This window comes from Perca flavescens, chromosome 3, assembly GCF_004354835.1.
Source record: "Perca flavescens isolate YP-PL-M2 chromosome 3, PFLA_1.0, whole genome shotgun sequence".
Classification (NCBI taxonomy): Eukaryota; Metazoa; Chordata; class Actinopteri; order Perciformes; family Percidae; genus Perca; species Perca flavescens.
The window spans coordinates 31,890,887-31,912,575 of NC_041333.1; the positions used below are offsets into that span (position 1 = coordinate 31,890,887).

Below are 21,689 nucleotides of genomic sequence, written 5' to 3' on the forward strand. Positions count from 1 at the left end.
TAGAATGTTAAAAAAAAAATCACAGTACATTATATTGAATAAAGTCATAGTACAGAATGTCGAAAAAAGTGCAAAAAAAAGTCATCTTATAGAATGTTAACAAAAAAAATCCTAGTACAGTATATCTAAAAAAAAAAAAAAAAAAAAAAAGTCATAGCTCAGTCAAGTCCTAGTATAGTATGTTGAAAAAAGTAAAAAGAATCCTAGTATTGTACATAAAAAAATAGTCATAGTATAGTATGTGGAAAAAAGTCATAGCATAGTAGGTCGAAAAAAGTGATAAAAAGTCATAGTATAGTATGTCGAAAATAGTGACAGTTTTCAACATACTTTATTTGGTGGAAAAGTGGTTCAGTGGTTAGCACCGCACCAGCAAGTAGGCACTGCACTACATGTTCTTCCAGACTTTGTCTTGCATATAATATGACTTTTTTCGACATACTATACTATAGGTTTTTCTAACTTTTTTCGACATACTATACATTGACTTTGTTATCACTTATTTCAACATACTATACTATGACTTTTTTTCGAGGTACTATACAATGACGTTTTTAAGACATACTATACCATGCCTTTTTTGACATACTATAATGCGACTTTTGTATCACTTTTTACTACATACTATTACTTTTTTCGATATACTGTACTATAATTTTTAACATTCTATACTATGACGGTTTTAGCACTTTTTTCGACATGCTATACTAAGACTTTTTCAACATACTATACTACTATGACTATTTGACATAGTATACTATGACTTTTTTAGACATACTATCGTATGCCTTTTTTGTCATACTATACCATGAAAAAGTCAAAGTCAAAAAAGTGATCAAAAAGTTATAGTATAGTATGTTGAAAAAAAAAAAAAAAAAAATCACCGTATAGTACATAAATAAAAGTTATAGCATAGTAGGTCAAAAAAAATTATAAAACGTTTACGTACGTAGTATAGTAAGTCAAAAATAGTGATATACTATGCTGTGACTGTTTTCAACATACCTTATTTGGTGGTTAACACCGCAGCATCAAGTAGGCGCTAAAGACTCTGACCCAGAATCAATTCCCAGGCTGGGCTGGCTTTGTTATCACTTATTTCAACATACCATACTATGACCTTTTTCGATATACAATACTATGACTTTTTTCGAGATACTATAATACTACATACTATACTATGACTCTGATACTGATGCTATTCAATATACCGTACTATGATTTTTAACATTCTATACTATAACTTTTTTCGACATGCTATACTATGACTTTTTCAGAAAGTCATAGTATAGCATGCCAGAGAAAGTCTAGAAGAAAATACTACACAAAAATGCCTATCCCAAATTGGGAATTGAACCTGGGCCAAAGACTGCAGTTTATACCTGCTGGCTGGAGCAGCGTTAACCACCAAGCCACTCTGCCACCAAGGCAGAATGTTGAAAAAAGTCATAGTATAGTATGTCGAAAATACTCATAGTATGTTGAAAAAAATGATAATATAATATTTCAAATAAAGCCTGGTAGAACATGCAAACTTCACACAAAAACGACCAGCTCAGACTGTGAATAGAACCTGTGTCAGAGTCTGCAGTGCCTATTGGCTGGTGCTTGTAAGAGGGGTGCTAACAACTGAGCCACTCTTCCACCAAATAAATATGTTGAAAACAGCCATGGTATGTCGAAAAAAGCCATTAAAAAGTCAAAGAATGGTATGTTGAAATAGTCAAAGTATAGGAGGTCCAAAAAAAGTCCTAGTATAGGTCGAAAGAAGCGCTTAAACGGTCAGTATAGAATGTTTAAAAAAAATCATAGTATAGTATAGTATATAATAAATAAAAAAAATCATAGTATAGTATGTCGAAAAAGTCATAGTATAGTATGGTAGAGAAAGTCTGGAAGAAGAAGCAAACTCTACACAAAAATGGCTAGCACAACCTTGGAACCAAACCTGGGTCGGAGAGTACAGTTACCTACTTGCCAGTTGGAGCATTGTTAACCACTAAGCCACTCTGAACAGTCATAGTATGTCAAAAAGACATAAAATGTCATAGTATGGTATGTTGAAAAAAGTCAAAGTATAGTGCGTCATCACTTTTTCGACATACAATACTATGGCTTTTTGTTAAAATTCTATACTATGACTTTAGCACTTTTTTCTAACTATGACTTTTTTAGCACTTTTTGTGGACACACTATAGTTTGATTATTTCAATAAACCATAATATTACTTTTTAATGGCTATTTTCGACATACTATGCGGTCACTGTTTTCAACATTCTATATTTGGTGGAAGAGTGACTCCGTGGTTAGCAGTGCTTCTATAAGCACCAGCAAACATACTCTGACCCAGGTTCAATATCCAGGCCGGGCAGGCTGTTTTTTTGTGTGGAGTTTGCATGTTCTTCCAGGCTTTCTCTGGCACACCATACTATGACTTTTTTCGACATACTATACTATGACATTGTTATCACTTTTTTCATCATACTATACTAGGACTTTATCACTTTTTTTTTTAATAAAAAAAAAAGTCATAGTATGTCGAAAAAGTCATAGTATCATATGCTAGAGAAACTAGAAGAATATGCAAAAAAAATGAATTGAACTGGGGTCAAAGACTGCGGTTCTGACTTGCTGGAAGAAGCAGTGTTAATCACTAAGCCACTCCGCCATCAACGCAGTATGCTAAAAACAGTCATAGCATAGTATGTTGAAAAAAAGACATTTAAAAAGTCATAGCATGGCATTTAGAAAAGTCATAAATAAGTCCAGTCGAAAAAAGTGATACAAAAATCATTGTATAGTATGTTGGAAAAAAAGTCATAGTATAGTATGTCATAAAAAGTTATACAAATTCATAGTATAGTATGTCCACTAAAAAAAAAAAAAGTCAAATAAATCATAGTATCTCAAAAAAAGTGATACAAAAATCATAGTATACAGTAGGATGAAAAAAGTCATAGTATGTCGAAAAAAAGTGATAAAGAAGTCCTGGTATAGTATGTCAAAAAAAAGTCAAAGGATAGTATATTGAAAGAGGTTATACTAACAGTATGCAGAAGTAGTAGGTGACCGAAAATCTAACGCAAGAATCGGATCACAATACTGCTGAATCAGCATTCACACAAACCTGCACCACTGTATAAACCAAAGTCTAAGGTTTTAAAACACATGGCTACAGCAGGACCCTCTTAGTTCATTTAAGATGTAATTGATTTGATAGTGTATGCTAATTCCTTTGACAATTGTAATTATTCAAATTCTGTAGAACCTTTTGACCTATTGTAAACTTAGGACTGTTGCTACCTTTACATCCAAATGTTTACCATTGTTAAGGATCATGAATTGCTTGCTTGAACTGCAATCGTCAGGACTTACTTAAAATTTATTTTCACTCTCCTCTCTATTTTTACAGAAGGATTGATGTCATCATTCAACCAAATAAAAACAGACTGACGACAGGTTTTAAAAAAAAATGTTTATCACGGTTGATACTGATCAGTACCATGACATTGCACAATACAAAGGCATGAAAAAAGTAACATTAAAATAGGTATTGCATCTTCCAAAAGCTAATTTTCCATTCATAAATGCTTCTTGCGATTTCAATTCACTGCAGTTTCTTACAACAGAATCACAGAGTTGTATTCTAAATAGCCGGAAATCATTTCTAAAACAAATCGATGAGCGTGATGTGACACGGAAAAGTAACAAATCAGCAGACATTCTGTGGTTGTGAGAAGTATTAGTATCATTTTGTTGTACAGTACAACATCGAAGGCCAAGGGTGGCTGACTCTGGTGAGGAGAAGGTCCCGCTGTGGTCATGGGACCTTTGAAAAGTGTCGCGGCCCAACACAGACGGCGAGATGGGTGAGACAACGTCAATGTGTTTCTGTTCCACTGCACCTCTGTTCCTGTTCCGAGACATGACAACGTATCGTCTTAGACGCACAAACACTTATGTCATATTACAATATTACGATATCCAAATTTAAGTTGATACCTAGTCTCATATCACTATAATTGATATAATATTGATATATTGCCCTGCCCTACTAAATATTAATGGATTAATCAGAAAAATAATGAACGCACTGATCAATACAGGATATAATTGTTAGTTGCAGCAGCACTTTGACTTTCCCTCTCTGTCACCACTTGCCTAATCTACATTTGCTAAGTAACTTGCTGAGATGAATGTAGTGGAGCCCAAAGTACAATATTTGTCATGTCCAGCTGTACCTGTGTGTTGTGGTGATGGCACTCCTGCTGCTCCTAACTGGGGTGGGGTCTCTCTGCAGACTTCTGAATCTGCATGGAGGAACAAAGGGCAGAAAACACACCGACAGAAGTTACAGAATGTGCTCTCAGGATGATGGGCAGCTCTGTAACAAAGTAAGGAAATACCAGAATATGCAACTTGAACCACCAAGAAGATGCCCGCAGTCAGCCGACTCACTGACTTTAACATGTTTATTTCCCTACCCCCATATTCAATGAACAAAGTGGCTGAATGTGTTGATAATAAGGCAATATTAGCAAATCAAAAGCAGATCTCTTCTGTAGTGGGGTCCTAAAACATGTAGAAAATAAATGCAGATTCATCTGACTACCAGAGGAGGGCAGAAGTGCTCTTAAGCCAACATCAGGCTCTTAAACCGAGAAACAACAAGGCAACACAAAGAGACTAACAAAATAACCACTAAAGACCAAACACATGAATACAATCATGAAACGGAGACCAGAAAACGACAACAGGCTGTATTGTATGGCAAGGAATTAAAGTCCAAAAATAAGGGATGAGTAAATGATGAGATCTTCCACTGAGTTGCAGATGGTTTAACTCAAAATCAGACACTAAAAAAAGGCTGAATTTGAAAATAGAAATAAAAGAAAAAGCTCAACAACAGGCAGAAATGTTACTGTACCTGTGATTGTTCTTTTAGGAAATCTGGTAGCTGAAATTCACCTTTAAAGACCTGGAAAAACAAAGGACCAGGTTTAGAGGTTTAGAGCTCCACAAATTTATTGAATCTTCATGAATTCATCATCTGGATAACCATAGTGAAGATTTACTGGATCATGTGTTCACTTTAAAATCGAAATTATTTAACAAATCACTGAATAAATTCGATAAAAAAAAAAGGAATCATTCTGCATGTACAAAAGCATGACCATCACTGCTTAAAATCCAAGCTGATTGGAGTCTTGAGTCTAATAGATGAAATCCACCTCAGCGTGTATCGGACTCGGGGCGTCATGCAAGGTGAACATTTAAAAACGGTGGGGGCTGCTGGGTGCATACCAGGAATTTCATGCTCTGCTTCTGGTGTCATACAGTTTCCCCCCAGGGGGCTGACACTGGACCAGACAGAGAGGTGAAAAGAGACAGAGCAGGGAAAGGGAAAAGAAACTCTGGCTCTCTCTCTCTCTCTCCTGTTGGCCTCAGCCATACAGTCTACACATAAATGGACTACTGCCAGATCCTTCACGATTATTACTAATGGGTCTTATTTTCCAATACTTATACAATATCTACACAGCAAGTCACCTTTACGTTGAATGAAAACAGTGGAGCACTAGGGCATTCTGTTGGCCAGAGATAATGAAGAGTGTGGAGGAAATGTTAGGCAACGAGCAGTCTGTATCGACAGCGTTTAATTAATTAATTAATGGGACTGTTCCGGTGCCACCGGAGGTTCCGCCAGATGTCCCTCATTTTTAGCTGGATATCCGTCACCTTCCGCTTTCTTTGTGTTGGCATTTTAAACTCTGGTGGACTTCTGAGGACTATGGTTAACTGCTCCTCAGATCTCTGCAGGGTGAATCCCGACAGCTAGACTATCTGTCCAATCTGAGTTCTCTTCTTCTGGCGCCTAGCGCCACCCAAGACGATTGGGATTTGTTTAAAAGGGGCTCTAAGCGATGTCGGGTGATGTCACTTCTTGTTGACGTTCAAAGTATTGTCAAACAAAACGGAGGCTTGCTAGCTAGCTCGCCCCTCCTCCTCCCCCTCCTCCTCCCTCCTCCTCCCTCCTCCTCCCTCCTCCTCCTCCTGTGCCCTCCCCCTCCCTTCTGCGCACTAACCCCCACCCCCAAATCCTTCTTGTCGGTTATTGGCCGGAACGCTGTTTGTTATGTTTGGTGGTGCAGGTTGGCGCGGTTTGTCTTTGTTGCCGTTTGTGGAGCCTGGGCTGTCCACAGACACCGCATTTTTTTTCTCAGTGTGTTCAGGGGACAGGCAACTAGCGGATGAGAGGTTTGCTACAGGTTACAAAAAATGTTTTAGCCTAAAAAAAATGCACGACATCGCTTAGAGCACCTTTAAAGAAATGGCAATAAACCAGAGCATGTTTTTCTCCTATCCCGGAATGTTGTGTGGACTAGCCAGACTCCGCAGCGCTGTGGAGGAAGGACTGGCTATGCAAGACTAGGCTATGACTAACAACGGTGTGATGATGGACAGAAGCTGAATATCAGAGGAATTTAACAGACAAAGACAAGAAATAGGTGGAAGCAGCAGCAGTGTTATGTTGAGTTACCACAGTACATCAGGGGACAGCGATGACACAGACACCGCTCACTCAGGACTCCCAAACTAACTTTTTACATTAGGTTCCCCAGCACATCATATAAGTGCTCCCAAAATCTTTCACTGTCTTTTGCCACAGCAATAATACTTTTAAAGCCTTTTTGTCAGTTCCCATATACAGTGGTAATTTCTTAACACATTGTGTGTGTGTGTGTGTGTGTGTGTGTGTGTGTGTGTGTGTGTGTGTGTGTGTGTGTGTGTGTGTGTGTGTGTGTGTGTGTGTGTGTGTGTGTGTATATACACTTTCATAAAAAAAAGTTTTGCATGCTGTGTTCTGTGGTTTCCCATTGCGTTGGGAGTGCTGCTGTTGCTTTGCTGATGTCTGTCACCACTAACCTCAGCTGCACCCAACACATCCCCAACATCAAAGACAACAAGAATTTAGGCAGAACACAAGGGCACAGACCTACTAAAATAACAAAATGCAGAAAAAAGTTGCACAATCTAGTTTTGAAGGTTTCATTTTCATCCTTTTGATCAACAATGGCTTTCCAAAAATAGAGTCACTAGACAAAACGTACTAAGTGTCGAGTTTAATTTAATCAGATAATCAATAAAATTCTTTCATTTAAACGTGGGCTGGAGTGGGTCAAAGGTCCTGTGCCCCCGGCTCCAGAGATTAAAACTTCCCCAAAACTCATTCTTAATCCCCCTGCGTGCCTTCATGCATGCTTGCGTGTTTGCCTGAAGTCGATGCAGTGCCAGAAACTGAACGTAATCGGAAATTATTTCCAACACCAGAGACAGAGAGGCGAGCGCATGTTTCTGATTTCCTCTTGGGTGCCATTTTGCAGCTTTCCTCCTCAGCGTACTGAGGCTCCGGGCCAAACTGCTCCAAGCCTGTCCAAACCTTCTGCTCAGACAAAAAAAAAAAAGAAATAGGAGAACACGCAAGGGCGAATTGGAGCAGAATGCCCTCTGGTATTGCACTAGATCACACGCTTGGGGTAAAAAAAAAAAAAAAAAAAATCCAAATGGTGCACGATTAGGAAACGTACAGAAGAGGCTAAGCAATCTGCTTTGCACGTCTAGATCAATCGGTCCTTGATGTGTCTGATGAAGGGCCGCCTCTGAAAAAGGCCAGACTTCACGTCTGCATGATGGCATCACTGCAGTAACATGACGCCTGCCTGCTCCTGTCCAGCAGACTTTGAACTCAAGGTCTATTACGTCTGAGGGATCTGTTCACATGCTCATCAAAGGAGGAATAGTCATATCGTGGAAGATGTACCGCCTCTTCTATTGCGTCCGATAAAACCAGATTAAACACTGCTCAGCATGATCAAAGGGACCTCTGCTGGGCTCGGTCCCCAATCAGCTGACTGACAGAAATGCCACTTTTTACCCAGCCATCCAATTACAGTGGAGGAGGGGCGGGACAAATACCACCATACATGCATGTATAAGTTCTGAACAACAACATCGGAAGAGAAATGAATACTGCTGGCCACATAGACTGGCGGGTCCGTCCTCTCTTACTAAGGTTTCAGCCTCCCCTTTATCCAGAGTAAGAGCCAGAGCAAGTGTTCTACCTTGTGATGACATTTTTACTTCAGCAGATCTGTATCTTAGCAACTTGACGCAACCACAGCGTCTCCACTGAAAAAACCCGCTGCGCCTCCAAATCGCTCTTAAGCACTCCCAGCTGGGCATTTTCAGCTGGGGGAAAAATGCTTTGGTGTACACACGGCCTAATGAAAGCAAACAACTGACGAATTTGGTCGGACAAGAGCTTATCAACCAACTGACCAGAAGGTGTCAGCCCTAATTTTTCTTTTTTTTATTAAAATACATTTATTGAGTAAATACATTTTTTTTTTAAATCCACAAACACAGCCACAGAGAGTGTTTCAACCCCTCACCCTAACCAGGGGCGTAGCATCAGACCTTGGGCCCTATGCATAGGCAGTCCTGATGGGCCCCCATGTTCCTCAACATATTGCTAACTATAGACATTATAGCCTATTAATTTAAAATTAAACATGTTTTAAATTAGGCTATTACAATGGTGTGTTATATGCAAACAGCATTGCTAGTGTAGTTTATTTATTTAGCCTTTACCTCCGATTACATGTATAACCAAATTATCATTTGAAAGTGCACGTTCTGCTCTTTATATGGGTTGTCTCAGTTTGTTTTTAGCACTAACAGTCACGGAGATATTCAAGCAGTTTAGCACCATGGATTTCATTTTCTAGTTTGTGCTCACCTTTCTTTGAAAAGAAGTCAGTTACCAATTGTTTCCCCTCATTAAGTTCTCTCCTCCTCCTCCTGTCTTTCCTTTCTTTTTTGGTAGCATGATTTGACTTTCTTTGAGAAAGACATTTCTACAGCAGAAGTTTGCGCTCCACCAGACGCTCAAGCGTGCAGATGGACTAAACCATTTGGCGCATTAGCAAGGGGTGGGTGAGACCTTAGTCTTTTTCTGTATACAAAATGTAGTCAATCAACCAAGTTATTCAGTCAATACACTAACTTTACATTTCATCTGACATGCATTATGAAATTTAATTAGGAAATGACTGCTAATTACTGGTAGCTTCAGAGCGAGTAGCAACTCTAGAGTCATAGTGAGAGGAACAAAGCATCTCCCCTGTTCTTTCTGACAACGTTGAGACATATGTAGTAGGAAAAGTTAACCTTCTCCTTGATTTCACGTTGTTTATGGAGAAGGAGAACCAGGAAATGAGTCGGGGGAAATTCAGCGCTACCACGCTACGGCGGAGCGACGTGTAGTTACATTTTGAAATGCGTGAAAAAGCCTCGGAATCTGAATTGAAAACAACGTTTACATGCAAACACATTTACAAAAAACAATGCCTATTACAGGTTCGAATATTAAGGGCTGCCTAATATTCGTTCGAATATCAATATTTTTAGACCCTACTGCTGTTTGACAGGTTCTTCTGTTTCAGCTCATATCAAACAGCATTTCTTGCTTTTTGAAGCAAGATGTTTACAGAGAGGTGCCAATAATGGGACTAATAGCAGAGTCTTCCCTACAGGTGCAGCAGTGTTAAGCAAGCTCTGGGGAAAGTTATGCTGGAGTTGTCGCTTCCACTGAGCTTTTCTAATTAGATTATTAACACATGAAAAATTTTAAAATCAAACTGTGCAGCAGAGCCAGAGGTGAAACATTGTCTTAGCAAACTATTTGAGGATTAATTGACACTATTTTGCTAACGCTCCCATCATTTCGATGAGCACCCAAATTATTTGTATGACAATTAATTGTCAACTAAAATTTGTGATTGTGACAGCCCCTGAGACAACTCCGTAGGTGAGCAGAAACCCTGAAAACCTTCCACAGCATGCCTCAGCAGAGCCCAGTCAGGGAGGGACCAGCACAATTGGGTCAGCCAAGGTGCATGCTGGTACAAGCAGCAGGTCAGTCCAGTGTGGAAGTGCCAATCTAAACCCTGCAGTGGGTCAGCCTCAGTATTATGGCTGGAGCTCCCTGTGACTAAGCCCCAGTCCTGGGGGGTTAAATGTGGTAACAGCCCAGTGCGTTTGAAAAGCTGCCAGTGTCGAGCTACGATCGGCGGGGGAGAATGTTTCAGCTGCACAGCAGTTTACTTCCGCCCTCTCTGGAAGGTTTCCAGGTATATTGTTACCTCAAACAAAATGCTTCTATCTGAACTGCACAGTGAAACTCTTCAGGAGACTGGGCGAGTAGGCACAGGGCTGTAACATTAATTAAAAACAAAACTCCTCATCTCACACTGACCAAGAGTTTTTGGTTTTGTAGAAAAACATGCTTATACTCTTTAAAAAAGGTATCAAAGTATCATTGCTATTTGTATAAAAAAAAAATTATTGAAAAATCAAGCAACTTCAAGCAATACCTAGCCTTAATCAGGCATTGATAAATGGACTGATCATACAGGAGCTTTTGGTGACCTAAAGGCAGCCAACAGTTCACAGCACCATATCGTCAGTAACTTTTGTTATTTTCATGCGTAAAGGACACTATATGAGGTTTTTTTAACATTAATATGCGTTCCCCCAGCCTGCCTATGGTCCCCCAGTGGTTAGAAATGGTGATAGGTGTAGCCCTGGGTATCCTGCACTGCCTTTGAGAAAATGAAAGCTCAGATGGGCCAATCTGGAATCTTGCTCCTTATGAGGTCATAAAGAGCCTCCCTTAAATCCCCCTTCTCTGCTTTGCCCGCCCAGAGAATTTGGCCCACTCATTAGAGAGAGAGAGACATCATGGCTTTCAAACGAGCAAAGTGGCAGTTGGTCAAGGCCACATGGTGGTATGATATGGCCATGGTACATTTCAGCAAGATCCTTAAAACACAAATCAAGAGAGAAAGTCTTGAATAAGATATCTCGATCTGAGTTTAAGGAGTGTGATGTGGATTAATAAACGTTTCATTTGAGGTACTCCCTAATTAATCTTTTCGCCACTCTCTTATTTCCATGCTTGTCCAGCCAATGGTTTCATGAATATGAGTCTCTATTGAGGTCTAAGAGCCAAAGAGCTCGATGGCTGAGAACTGACGATTGCACTGGATCAATAGGATATGATTTGCCTGCACATCATTAACTGCCCTTGCATCAATATGAAGGAAAAGGTCCAGCCACAGACCCAAAGCACAACACAGTGGACGAGCAAGTCTACAGACATTCATTTCTCATCTCTCCACCAACTCATTATTGTTACTGTGGAGAAACTGAGAACTTATTGATTCCAATATCCATTTCTCACCAGGGATCAGCACAACTGCAAAGCCACTTAAAAGCTATTGATTGTGGCTTCAGGAGCCAGGGCCAACAAGCCTCATTTACAGCAAGCTGGAACAACCTTTACGGATTAGCGTTTTAGAGATGAAGCCTCTACAAAGAGCAAAAGTCCAGGTGTTGTTATTAGTAGAAAATACATGCAATTTGTTTTTTTTATCATTTTCTTAGCTCCAATTCTGTGATAGAGTTCTACTCAGAGTCAACTGAGGCCGGTATCTGCATTTATTAGATGACCTTGCTCAACCTGACTTGTCCTGGCATATTTGAGAGCTGAACCCAACCCAAGACCAGAGACTATATATCACTATATTACAGGTACAAAAGACTCTACTCCTTGACCATAGATAGATACTAATAGTGTTTATTTGCAGCATGATTACAAGGATAGGGAACTAAAATGAACAAAAACCTTTTTTTCTGACAGGATACACACCTCTTTTCTACCTTTGTTTGTCTGTAAATGAATCCCTGGAACCTTTCTGGGTTAAATCAATATTAACACAGAGGATTTACGAAGATATGCATTGACTCCGTTAACTGCTTTGACCACAGGACCACTAGTGCTTAGGAGGATTACTTTCACAACATGTCTTAACGCAGTAAAAACAAAAACAAAGCATCAAGATAAGGCTGCTCTCAACAGGTCATGCTTCCTTAATCATCCAGATCTCTCTGTCTGCACAGTACAAACATTATGCTCAATGGCTGCTTCCAAACTATTTCTCCGCTGAGCAGCTAGACCCAGGCTGCATATTCTGTATATCAGAGATGAAGAGGAGATGAGACAGATGGTAAATATTTGGATGGGGATGGGTGAAAATTCAAGACAGCAGAGAGCGCATTTCCACATGCGGCTTAATCATACAGTGGTTTAGTTCAGGGCTGGTTGCCAGATGTCTTATGCAATGCAGTGTGTGGTCTTGAATTTAGTAAGATCCCCAGTATTCAGAGAAGAATCCATCATTCTAAATAGAAACCATCATTCTAAATAATACTTTGCGCTGTTAAATTTAGAGAAGTAGTTGTGAGCGAGTTCACTTTTTTGTGAGGGATAGAGGGTTACCGTGTGTATGCATACTGTTACATAATATCTAAGCATGATCCTGTTTTGACCAAGTTATTAGACTCTCTTCCTTAACACACAGGCAGCCATACAAAATGTGTGACCCCCTGATTTAATAGATACATATATTAAAGTGATGGTTTGGAGTAATTTCACCCTAGGGACCTTTGCACCATGACCTTGAGCCAAACACCCCCCGAGAAGCTTTTTTCACCTGGGTCTAACATTAGGAGAGTTAGCGTCACGTAGCGTTATCAGCTGAATAGCTTAGCGCAGGGGCTAATGGACCCACGTTTGTATCTGGTAAATGACCCCACTAATAATGCCCGAAATAATACCAAACGTCTACTGTAGTACATATAGGTTATGTACTCATAAAATGATGGATTGGAAAGTTTGTAAGTACACCAGAAGTTTATGAACACTTGCCTGCTGGTTTCTGCTCTCTGCTGTTGTTGCTGCTGCCGGCAGTAAGACGAGTGCTTAGGGCTGTCTACAAATTACAACACCGAAAAGAGATGCAACAAAAATATTTTTTAATTTAACTTATTTTTTTAAGTAAGTGCTGTAGTATAACTAGCAGGAGACAAGTAATAATTGAGGTAAGTTTGGAGACATTACCTTATTTAATCATTAAATTAATACATATTTTTGTTGTATCTCTTTTAGGTGTAGTAATTTGTAGACGTCCCTAAGCACTCGTCTAACTGCAGGTAGCAGCAGCAGCAGAAGCAACAGAGAGCAGAAGAGACCAGGCAAGTGTTCATAAACTTCTGGTGTACTTACAAACTTTCCAATCCATCGTTTTATGAGTACATAACCTATTTGTACTAGTGTAGAAGTTTGGTATCATTTTGGGCATTATTAGTGGGGTCATTTACGAGATACAAACGTGGGTCCATTAGCCCCTGCGCTAATAAGCTATTCAGCTGATAACGCTATTCTACGCTAACTCTCCCAATGTTAGACGAAAAAAGTTTCTGGGGGGGGTGTTTGGCTCGAGGTCATGGTGCAAAGGACCCTAGGGTGAAATTACTCCGAACCTTCACTTTAATGATGTATCAAATGAGTATGTGTAATGTGAAAGAGGTGGCATGTCGTGACCAGCCCAGAGAATTACCACCCAACACAACTTTTTACACTAGACGGATCTTTGCTTCAGTTTTCCAGCCCTCTGCTCTCAATCTCGTTTCCAGCAGCAGGCTACTGAAAATTTGATAAACAAAAAGGCAAAAAAATAAATAAATCAACTAAAGCAGCTTTAAATCCAGAAATATCTGAACAAAGCATTATTTGCCAACTTTTAATAATTTTTTTATACTTGATGCTACAGACGCATTTCGGCCAGTACTAAAAAACTATGGAGGTTTGGTACCCCGGCCTAGAGATAAATGACCCCAAAAAGCTCAAGACAAACAGAGAAAATGCAGATGCTTGATGAAAGCTCTGTTAATGTTGTCCTTAAGCATTCTAACGTATGTATAAGCAAACTGACCACAGGGTCCCGTGAGAAATTTTCTTTTCACTTTCTGCGTTTTTCCATTACGTGGTACCTGCTCGACTAGCATCTACTCTACTCACATTTTGTTTTTCCATTATGAAAAAAAGTCCCTGCTAACAGGTACTTTTTTTTTTGTACCACCTCCGTCAAGGTTCCAAGCGAGCTGAAGAGATACCAAAACATGATGTGAAAACCTGCAGACTACTGGTTGATCAGAGAGAACAGTCACCAATCACTGTGTCATTGCTAGCGACAGACAGGGGGGTCCTGAACAAACCTGCAATTTTTAAATAGGGGTAGGGCAAGCAAACAATAATACAAACCCTGCAGCTGGGTTTGATGCAATCACACTAATAACCTGCAGATGTACACAGCATAAATCTAAACAAATGAGCTTCACCATGTTGTCAAGACACGTAGGTCTATTGTGAGGAGAGTGTTAACTAATTCAGAGAGCAGAGGCAGAAGAAGAACCACAACACACGGACATGGATATTTACTGCATCCAAAATATGTAAACAGGACCACAGGCACATTTGGAAAGCATTAACATGCTGCACAACATGGTGATAACACAGATGGAACAGCATGAGGACTTGATATCTGACCAGCACACTGACATATGGCAGCCATGAGAGAAGATTGGTTACATACAGTATGCAGGCTTACCTTTAAAATAACAGTCCAAATTTGGGGGAAATATGCTTTTTTGTACTCCTCTTACAATGACACGTGGTTTTAGGAGCAGTTGATTTTAACACAATGGCCCTATTTATCAACAACAGTTAACCGCAATGTCTCTGCAAACACAAAAGTCATGGGGCCAGGTGCATAAGGCTCTATGTAGATCCACAACTACATTTATGTGTACACTATACACAAAGACATATGTGCATACACATTTTTAAAGTTGTGCATTCACATCATTCATTCATTTGTGACACTGGGTACAATGTCACAAATTATTGATGCATTTAGCCACATCATTTAGCCACATCCTTAATCATGTTTGTATATCAACACATCGGTCTGCTTCACCTGTCTACACTCCCATCACTGCAAAGCATGGCAAAGTAGTGGCACAATTTTACCATCAGTAGAGTAGATAGGTTTGCTCTAGAATACTGAATCTACGCCAAAGTATGCTTGACATGTGCACATTCGCACTGCATGTTCCGTTTTTGAAATATGAGATTATGTGTGGGAAATGACAGACACATTGCTTATGCATCTGGCCTGGTCATTACTTTTCTGTAAATACAACACAGATGCACGTATTGGTGACAAGCATTCTAGCAAGACAGCTTTGGAGTCCTAGAAAAATCTTTAAACTAAAAGGCCAACATATAATGTGAGTATGGAGAGTAAACTCCATACGCCACATAAGAAGTTACTTCCACTTTAAAGTTTAATAAATCTTATGAAGAGCATGGGAAGGGGTATTTTGCCACTCTGCCACATTGTATGTAGTTAGTTTATGTAATTTATTGTGGTCAGACACATTTTTCCAATGAATACCCAAACGGAAAAAAAAGAAGTTCCCTCTCCCCTCACATCTTAGACTCCAAATGTTTTCCGTTAGAGTCACGATCTTGACAACATGACGGATTGCACCAAATTCAGTCTCTTTGCATCCTCGCTCCCCTTTTAGGTCCCCCTCAAATGGAAAAGCAATCCAAATGTTTCAGAAAAGTAAATTGGCTAAAACTCCAAACTGGGTTAAAGATGTAAAATCATCACTTTGGGGACATCAAATATATTATATATACTTATAAATATATAAATTATATAAATATAATTATATATACACCAAGGAGGAATAAAATAAAAAAAAATACCATTTCTTATTCACAAAGTCAGTCTGATATCTTTTATACAATAAGCTGTAAAAATGCCCTTATTCTGCTAACCCTCCCCTCCCAGTTAACAGTCTGCCTTGGATATTTAAGTTTCACTGAGTGTGCAGATTCCCTCCATTGGGTGCTGTGTAGTTGTGCTGATGTACAGTACAAGTCACTGCTTTATGTGGCCAGTGAGATACTTCCTGCTGGATTGGCAAACCGAAGGAAATAGTATCGATGTTTTCCTGAAACAGGACCTTATGACAAAGCAACACGCACCACTAAACACACTTTTACACATACTGTGCGTGTGTTTGCATGTGTGACTGCATAATAGCTAGGGTTGGGTATCATTTGGATTTTAACGATTCTGATTACGCTTCTGCTTAAATTGATTACGCTTCTTAACATTCTCGATTCAGATTCTTTGAGGGGCGTGGTTCAAATTTGTCACCCAGCGGAGCATGGCGGGTTTATTACAGTAAGCTCACGGCGGAGAGTGGAAAAAAAAGGCTGACAAAGCAGCACCCAAACACCAGGTAACACAAAAAATGATAGAGACCACCCGCCCATCCTACCGTGATAGAATTCATAGGGCTGGATGACCACCCACTCAGTGTGTTAATTAATTCACATAATGTTATGTAATTATTATATTGCATATTTCAGCGGTCCTTCTAGACTTACTGTAAGCAGCGTGTTAGCATTGCCATTGTGAGCCAACAAATGATTTCCCCCAGTTCTCTCTGGTACACTTGCATTTTATGTCTCGGGTTTTCTTGGAAATATAAGTATGTCAAGTATGAATCATTTTTATTATGGTGGAGACAATAATAACCACTCTGGCTGTACAGACGAGATGTTTTAGGAAAATACCCAGATGCCTGGAAAGAGTTTGAGCCTTTGTCTAACAAATAGCAAGAAATGTTTGGACAGCAGTCAGACAGGGGAGAGGTCAAACTTGGAAAAACATGCAAACAGTCAGTCAATGAACAGACATTCTTCAGTCTGCATCACCATGAAACTCCTAGTACAACTGTAAACAACACTTAGAGACTTAGAACATTTCACCATTTGTCAATCTTGTTTTCATTTCAGCGATGACGGTGATACTAAGTACTGTTTCAGTCTGCCAGCAGTGGCTAAAAATTTAGAATCAATTCAGGACAGCAGGGAATTTCAAACTAATGGAAACTACAGATGCTCTTTTCCTAGATCCTAGAGGTCACCAGCAATGGTGTGCAATATGAAGTCATCTTTTTTCCCCAGTGTTCTTACTGTAATTAGCCATCATACACCGGGAAGACCTTAAAACCTTGGCCTCCACGAACCTTGAGAGATAAAAATAAAACCGAGAATTGTGTCCTCTAGCTCAGACACACAGTATGCAACCCAGAGAGAGGAGCTGCAGAGGAGGTCACCTGATAGCTCAGCTTGAGGAAAAGGATTTAATAAAACATATTCTGCTCCAAAAATAGCAAAGGCTTTGACGTCTGGCAAGGGCATCATTGCCAAAGCAAAGACGACTGTGCTCATGCACAAAGTTTATGCAATGGTAAGAATGGATCGGCCATTAATCATAAGGATGGTGGTTAAATCTCAGGATGCTCCTTCTGCCTCCTGTCAATTTGTCTTTTAGCAAGACAGTGGAAACCAAATCACTCTGGACAAAAGCATCAGCTAAACAGATGGCATCTCATTAAAATTGGTAACTGCATTATTAGCTTTCTGTTATACATTTGTCGTCTCCAAAACCAAGCCGAGATAACCCTGATGACATCACTAGGACATCATCAAGGTTAGCCACGGAAGATATTATTACTACAGAAAGACTTAGACATGTAAAATGTCAAACTTATATTAAGTTTTTATTTTTATTTATTTATTTTTTAAATGGTTAAATGGTTAACATTGTTCTGTGGGACTATATAAAAGTCAGCAAAACTTGCAAGTTGCATTGTTTTAATGCTCAATTGACACTCATACACAATCTGTAATTATAGTTGTCCTGTTCCTAACAGTGCATTGCAAGTGCATTTCTTTTTATCCCATCGGTATATATTGTTAGTACTGTGGTACAAAGAGACACTGGTTTCTATTTCTATTTTAGTGTAGAATCAAACATTATTTTGTAGAGAGCACATTACTTAGTACTGACTGAATAATACACTATACTTTAAAGTATATATCAAGTTTTGTAGTGAATGAGCTAAAAACACACATATGGCAAAACACTCACCCTTATGGTGTTGTCCAGGACTTTGGGGTCAGGCCGGCCGTAGTTGGGAGGGTTGGCATGGGGGTCGTAGCCCAATCTGGACAGCATGGGGGCGATGACAGCCATGTCCCTCACAACATCAGCTGGGATCTTCCCCACCCACTTGGACAAGGCCTCCACATTGACGGGCTTGATGACCTGGTCTGTGGACCTTTCCACCCTGGCAAGACAAAGAAAAATGCTGATTTCAGCTCTGATCTAAAATAGCATATCGCTTATCAGTTACAAGTTTTTCTTGGTTGTTGAAGCATATGTTTGCAATGCTAAAGATCCCAGGTTTTAATCCGAAGTGGATCAATTTAGTGATTACATCTGTTCTAAATAATGTACTTGTTACTGTATGCGGCAAAGGTTCCTTAAGTCTTGGTAAAATGCATCAGTTCATTAACCATACACATTTACCTGTACTTTAGATTTGGTATTATACATACATAACTAAATGACACTTCTCATACATATCTGTATGCAACTTACCAAGAGTGATCCTTATTACCCATTTCTATTTATGATCCTTACTGTTAACCCATTTACATTTTTTGGCATTATGTATATTTTGGATCTGCACATTATTATTATTATTATTATTATTATTATTATTATTATTATTATGTTTATATTTGCACTCTTTCCTAATTTGTACTGCAACTGGTGTATACAAATTTCCCTCGGGACAAATACAGTTCTATCTTATCTTCATTAAGTGAACTTATCAGCAATAAAATTCCACTTTTAAATTTCTTGCTTGCATGTCAAATGTTGCAGACCCACCACATGTTTTTGAATTTACTGTAGTCAGCATTACTTAATGCACATTAGCATTGTTAGCTCAGATTGTCCCCAAATAACCCAGTTTACAGAAGACCAGTCCATCTCTTAGTTCTATTCACTGGGATTTAATTGGCTGTAATTTGATCATAAGAAAATATTTAAAAAATGGTTTCCTGGCCTCCTTCTCTCAGCAGGTCCCTGTTAAATATGCAGGATTAATTACCCTTCAATTTATCAGTTCAATCCTCTGCTCAGCCTGTCTTAAACTCAACATATCAACTGAACACGGTTTCCTTGAGCTCAGTAATTCAGTTTAATCTCCCCGACTGTGTCAAAAGGAGAAATATTTTAACTGGTCAATGTCATTATGTTTTCAAGATAAGGCTACAGAGTCAAAGTAACTTGCCACAGATGACATCTGGGGAACTTCCTAGTGGCAACACATTAGCATTTTAAAAAAGTAACCCTATTTACTAGTTTTTAGAGAAATTCAGGCTTTTGGTATTAGAGTGAAGATAAATAATAGTCCACTTGTCCTTTCCCTCTATCAGTTATTGGTGTGGGAGCATTTTTATAATAAAAAGGAATCCACCATTATGTCTTACCAAGGTAAATTATTCATTGTCTGAAATTAAATATTCAACAAGCGAGGGGATTGGAGCTGCTGGACTGAGGCTTTTGTATTCTGGAATGAGCAACGTTTACCTTTACTGACCAGCAGGAGGGATTTAATATCAGATGTATGATGATGTAGATGGCCACACTGTTTAACCCTTGTGCATCATTAGCGACATTTTTGCATTTTATGGATCATTTTGGCTAATGCATACGGCATACATTTTGGCAAAGGTACGAGTTTTTTTTTTCAGAATTTTGGAAGTTCAACCTCAGCTCCTATAATAAGTCAATAATAAACTGTGTAGCCAAAATACAGACACTTAGACCCCTAAAAGGTATACTATGTAAACTGATCTTCCTAAAAAACAATGTATAGATATACAAAAGTAATCCCTGTCAATCATCAATTATGACCCACTAGAAGTGTGTGGTGGTGTCTATCTGCAGAGACCCTGCGATCTACCTGTATTTTCTTTTTAATTTGCTGTGTGCAGTACGTTTATGGGCCTCAGCAAAGAACCTTTGTGCCACACATGGGTGTGGTGTAACCCCCCCCAGCCAATAACAGCGTGCAGGTTGTGCCGCCTGCCTCATTTCCAGGTTCCGCCGCTTTGACACAATGAAGCTTTGCATTCACAAGAAACGGAGGTGGAGGTGTGGGTGTGTTTAATTGTGCTTTAGTACGTAAACGCCATAAAACAAGACACCAAGCAACGGAATTTTCCCATTAAAACCCCCGTTTTTGATCCCACAGCTATTACAGCAAAACAAATCATGCATTCTATTATATGTGGCTTGCAATCTAGAATCCTGGTACACACACACACACACACACACACACACACACACACACACACACACACACACACACACACACACACACACACACACACACACACACACACACACACACACACACACACACACACACACACACACACACACACACACACACACACACACACACACACACACACACACACACACACACACACACACACACACACACACACACACACACACACACACCTTAGCAAACAAGCGATTGCGCCTGCTTTATAAAGTTAACTAGTCGCAAGTTTGCAGTAAAAAGCAGTTGGGTTGTCGAGGTCAAAACACTATATGTAGCAGTTGTGAATCAAATAAACTTATTATAAATAAGGTTGTCATTTTTTTTACTCTTACACTGAAAAAGGCACGTGTTGAGGATGAGGACCAGCCTGAAACTGAGGTATCAGTCTGAAACAGAGCTGAACAGTCCAACCAGTGTAATTAGTTATGTTATTAATTTGTTTACAATATTTTCAGGCTTCAACCAGTGAGTAGGAGAGGAGGACAGCATCCAACAGTGTGTCCTCCTCAGTTTGAGGGGGCGACCGACCGACCGACCCCTCCCCACCCCGCCACAAATTGCTTTCTAATCTGTGGGAAACACTGACACATGCTAGTTTCCTGTTTTTAATGTTGCTTATCATTGACATATCCCAGACTGTGAAGAGAAAAAACCTTAGCATATAGCATACAGAAAATAATTTAAATGTTTTGTTTTACATTAAAAACAGTGGCATTATGTAAACAAACTGGCATTTAGTAAAGTGTTAAAAACTCAAAAATATTCAATATTAGGTATGATCAGGACAGATGTTCGGTACAACAATGTATCCCAGTGAAATTTGAAAATAATAATATATAGTACTTTATAGCAGTTTTAGGAAGGGGACATTTGTGTTAAAAAAAGGAGATTTTTCTTTAAAAAAAAAAAAAAAAAAAAAAAAAGGGATGCAGGGTTAAAATTAGAAACCTAACAAACCACCGGGCACAAGGATAGCTTTGTATTAATAGATACTAGTAAAGTTAGCATTTGCAACTGTCTTGGATCTGGCTGACGAACAGATCATCATTAAACATCAGACGATTCACAATTAGATATTATACAAACTCTGAATACTGTGTTCTTTCCACTGATCTTTTCCCGCTACACCAATGCACCAACTGCAGCTCAGTAGGGCGGTCAGTTTAATTTTTGAAATTTGCAGAGGACACAGCGGTCATCGGCCTCATCCGGGACGGTGACGAGTCGGCAAACAGACAGGAGCTGGCCCTCTGGTGCAGTCACACCAGCCGGAAGCTGAACACGCTCAAAACTGTGGAGATGACATTGGATCCACAATCTCTCAGGATCTAAACTGGATTTATGGACCAATTTAAAACTCCATCAGAAAAAAAGGCAAAGCAGAGGATGTGCTTTCTATGTCAGTTCAACATGCCTCAGGAGCTGCT

General features: G+C 39.4%; 1 protein-coding gene across 3 annotated transcripts in view; it reads right to left on the reverse strand.

Annotated features, from left to right (window-relative positions):
- Positions 1-3,458: 3,458 nt before the first annotated feature.
- Positions 3,459-21,689, reverse strand: part of tpst1 (tyrosylprotein sulfotransferase 1) — a 43,298-nt gene continuing 25,067 nt past the window's right edge. For 2 of the 3 annotated variants that reach the window (XM_028574537.1, XM_028574538.1), the window contains 4 exons: positions 17,985-18,183; positions 4,928-4,978; positions 4,242-4,310; positions 3,459-3,913 (listed from right to left, as the gene is read on the reverse strand). In XM_028574537.1, the coding sequence (XP_028430338.1) occupies positions 4,275-4,310; positions 4,928-4,978; positions 17,985-18,183 (286 nt within the window). In that variant the 3' untranslated portion in view covers positions 3,459-3,913; positions 4,242-4,274. The remainder of the gene's footprint in view (positions 3,914-4,241; positions 4,311-4,927; positions 4,979-17,984; positions 18,184-21,689) is intronic. The other variant, XM_028574540.1, reaches the window with a different exon arrangement.